At 42.2% G+C, this 4,049-nt stretch overlaps 1 protein-coding gene across 1 annotated transcript; it reads right to left on the reverse strand.

The window, feature by feature from the left end:
* Positions 1-341: 341 nt before the first annotated feature.
* On the reverse strand, positions 342-2,069 carry LOC108346668 (uncharacterized). The gene has a single exon (XM_017585729.1). The coding sequence runs from the start codon at positions 2,067-2,069 to the stop codon at positions 342-344; it is 1,728 nt and encodes a 575-aa protein (XP_017441218.1).
* Positions 2,070-4,049: the final 1,980 nt, after the last annotated feature.

Consider the following 4,049-nt stretch of genomic DNA (forward strand, 5'->3'; position numbering starts at 1 on the left):
TTCACTCTGATTTGATGATAGCCCGAACGTAAATCAATTTTAGAAAATACACATGCACCATGCAACTGATCCAGCAGATCGTCAATCCTTGGAAGGGGATACTTGTTCTTGATGGTCAGCTTATTAAGTTGCCTATAATCAATACAGAGACGGGAGCTGTCATCCTTCTTCTTTACCAATAATACAAGTGCTCCCCAAGGTGAAGCACTTGGACGGATGAACCTCTTGTCCATCAATTCTTCAATCTGTTTCTTGAGTTCCACTAATTCAGCTGGTGCCATTCTGTAAGGTTGAACCGAGATGGGTGCAGCAGTAGTTACCAGATCAATCGTGAATTCAACCTAACGAATGGGAGGTAGACCAGGGACTTCATCCGGAAATACATCCGGGAATTCATCCACTACGGTTCGTCCTCCACTGTTATCCACATTGGACGATCGCTCTATCTCGTTGCCTTCATAAGTCATGATAAGGAAACAGCTTGCTCCCTCCATGATGTCCTCCTTAAACTGTCCAAGAGTAATTGATAGTTCTTCTTCTTCTTCATCTGGAAAGACTAACTCCTTCTTCCCACAATCAATGAGGATCCGATTGGTAGCTAACCAATCCATCCCCAAAATTACTTCTAAGTCTTGAAGGGGTAGGCAAATGAGATTAACCTTATATCTACGTCCCTCAACTTCTATAGGACATCTCACACAAATTGTAGATGTCTTAATCCCACCAGCCGCTGGGGTTGACACCACCAAGTCGAACTGTAACTCGCTCTCCACTAGCCCCAACTCCTCAACACATGCCTTCGAGATGAAGGAATGAGTTGCCCCCGAATCATACAACACACCACACGGCTTTCCAAACAATAAGCAAGTGCTGGTGATGAGTGTACCTGAACGAGCAGCTTCAGCACCAGTAATAGCATACACTCTTCCTATTGCTTGTGCACGTCCACCTCTCCCTTGTTGAGCTCTTTCAGCATTTGGCGGTCTCATTACCGCTCGTCCTCCCACATTGCACTCCTGATCCGAGTGCCCGTTTCTCCCACATTTGTTGCAATGTTTTACTCCAGAAAGTTGAGGACAAGCCCATCTCAAATGTGGTCCTCCACACTGATAGCACGTCAAACTCCTTTGCTGTCCAGTTTGGCCAACAGTGACCAAGGCTTGTGATCCGCCAGATGATTGAGTTGGACGAACATATGGAGACCTTCTTACGTTCATAGCACCTCTGGACTGGACTGGCCCCCTACTCGCTTGCTGTTTCTTCTGTTGCTCTGCCTCAGCAACGTTCTTCTCCAGAACCTTAGCTCTCTCCACCATGGCAGGGAAAGACCGAATGCACAGGCAGGATATCAACACTTTCAAATCACTTCTAAGCCCGTTCTCAAACTTCCTGCATTGCCATTCTTCACTGGTTGCCATGGTATTAAAACGGACCAGATGTTTGAATTTGTTGGTGTATTCCGAGACGGACATACCACCTTGTACTAATTGGAGAAACTCCACTTCTTTGGCAAAACGCACACTGTCCGGGAAATACTCTTCGTAGAATTTAGTTCTGAAAACCTCCCAAGAAATGGGACTCTGAGCTTCGGTCAACAACATCTTCACACTTGACCACCAATGGCTAGCTTCTCCCATCAACAAATATTCTGTGAATGCCAAACGGTTTTCATTTGGACATCTTTTGGCATCATAGATCCGCTCCATGTCTCTAAGCCACTGATCCGCTTCATCCGGAAGCCCTTTTCCATTGAATTTTGCAGGATGGTGTTGCAAGAAGCTTTCCAAACTCCATTCCGCATGAGGTGCAGCATTAGAAGAAGAGGCTCCTGGTGTGCCTCGGCTAGCTGCCAGAATATCCATTAATTGCCTCTGCGTTGCTTCTGAACTGATACGTGAAGCCTCCAAACTGTTCAGTGCTTCCTGGTTTTGCCTCATCAAGGCAGCGTTCTGTTCTATCAAAGTGGTGTTCTGTTGTTGCAGCCTGTCAATGACTGTCTCCAACATCCTGGTATTGTTAGAAGGATCAGCCTCGTTTGGCTGGGGTGGGGGACGAAGTCTAGGCGCCATTCGTTTTCTGGTTCAGAGAAAACGCACATTAGTTATGTTCAAGAGTTAAAAATAATAACTCATCAACACACAATAAGCACACAACGAAAACATAGTGTACTCATACCCTACATGTCCTTTAAAAGAACAAAACTGCTCTGATATCAATAAATGTAACATCCCAATAAATAGTAATTACCATTAATTAGAAATAATCACATTTACAGAGTTAACAGTGCAGTCTAAATTTTCAGCAGCTCAAAAACGAACGTTCAATATTTACAACGTTCAGAATTTAACTACAAAACATCAGGTTCTGAACGAACGGTTTTACAAAACTAACACAACCGAACGTCCCAAAAATAATAATCCAAACCACTACTACTACTAAGAAGCGAGCGCTCTACTGCTCAGCTTTAACCTCCACTTCGACCAGATTGGCGTCCTCCAAATTTTCTTCTTCCAGCATGACTTCAAGGGACGCACCACCATCTGCTCACATCCACAACGGATGATCATTGCATTTTGACAAGACGAATGAACATGGACAGTAGACAACACAATGGAAATGCAAGGGTAAGCTTAGGTAATTTAATTCATACGATCAACATATTTTAACATAGTAAATCACTCATACATTTCATACAACATTAAATATATATATTCACGCATACAGTAACTCATTCAAATTCTCATAATTTAAGACTGTCCGGACTGTATGATCCATGTATCTACAGGCGTTCCTGCACCCGGGTGATGTAGTAACTGGGATACCCTCAACAGCTGCCACCCGAGGTTAACCCTTATCAGCCCAAAGTACTATGTAGGACTAGGGCCTCCTGCCATTCCCACGCATGAACTACTCTCCTCTACATGAGGATGAGCAATCACGGAATATCAGGATGAACAGCCATCAGCAGCTTTACCATGGTCATACTACACTACTTATCATATTCACATCATAGAGACGTTCCTCCTTGGAACGCTCATTAACAATCCAGTCCAATAAGATTCATTCCAAATACCATTCGCACATATTCACCATTTTGCTTATTCAAGTTTTCATTCTGTGTTTCACTCTCTTGCTTTAAAGAACGTTCATCACTCAATAGATAGGGAAGAACATATTCCAGTACTCATACATCTACGTTTCTGAACAAAAGAAACGACCCATTTATCCACTTAATATGCTACGACACTTATTAATTTGAAGAAACTGATCTTAGAAGATATGGATAATACTTAGAAAGGTTTTAAGTATAAAGACTCCAGGTAGAATTCAAAGGATAATTCCAGTAATAAAATATTTAGATAACCAACCAAATATGATTGAATTCAGAAGACAACCCTGCCAGTCACAGACCGAACTTTAATTAACAATTTGGACGAACGCCATATGCGTTCGCTCACGAAGCAATAATAAGACGAGCGTTCAGTTATAAAACCGAACACTGCTTAGGACGAACGCCAGGTCAATGACCGAGCACCAAATAGAATGAACGCGCATTTGAACGAACGTTCGATATCAGACCGAACGCTAACTAGAACGAACACTCAATCTAAGATCGAGAGTTCATTTGGACGAACGCTCAGTATAATACTAAGCGCTACTTATGACGAACGCTGGTAAACAAAACCGAGCGTTCTAAATACCCTTTAGTTTATTTTCAATTGTTGGACACGCTAGGCTGAGCCGAACACTCAGACCTGACCATGCATACAAAGGACGCTCGTTCTCAGTCAGGATCCTTTCCAAATGAAAGAATTCTCATTCTAAGTTATATTCCAGGAAACCGAACGGTATATGACCGTACGATAACGAGCGTACATTATCAATCAGAGAAGATAAAATTTTACCAGACTTTTCAAACACTATAACTTCACAGTTTTCATACGATTTGAAACTTTAAAATTTTCATCTTCACCATAAAGTTCATACTTTACAGAATCCATATTTTCATCTTATCAATACAGAGTTTTCCATTTTCCAGTTCAATGCAT

The sequence above is a fragment of the Vigna angularis genome, chromosome 9 (assembly GCF_016808095.1).
Source record: "Vigna angularis cultivar LongXiaoDou No.4 chromosome 9, ASM1680809v1, whole genome shotgun sequence".
Classification (NCBI taxonomy): Eukaryota; Viridiplantae; Streptophyta; class Magnoliopsida; order Fabales; family Fabaceae; genus Vigna; species Vigna angularis.

Excerpts from the sequence above, each read along its gene's own strand:
- LOC108346668 (XM_017585729.1), bottom strand. The coding sequence starts at position 2,069 with ATGGCGCCTAGACTTCGTCCCCCACCCCAGCCAAACGAGGCTGATCCT.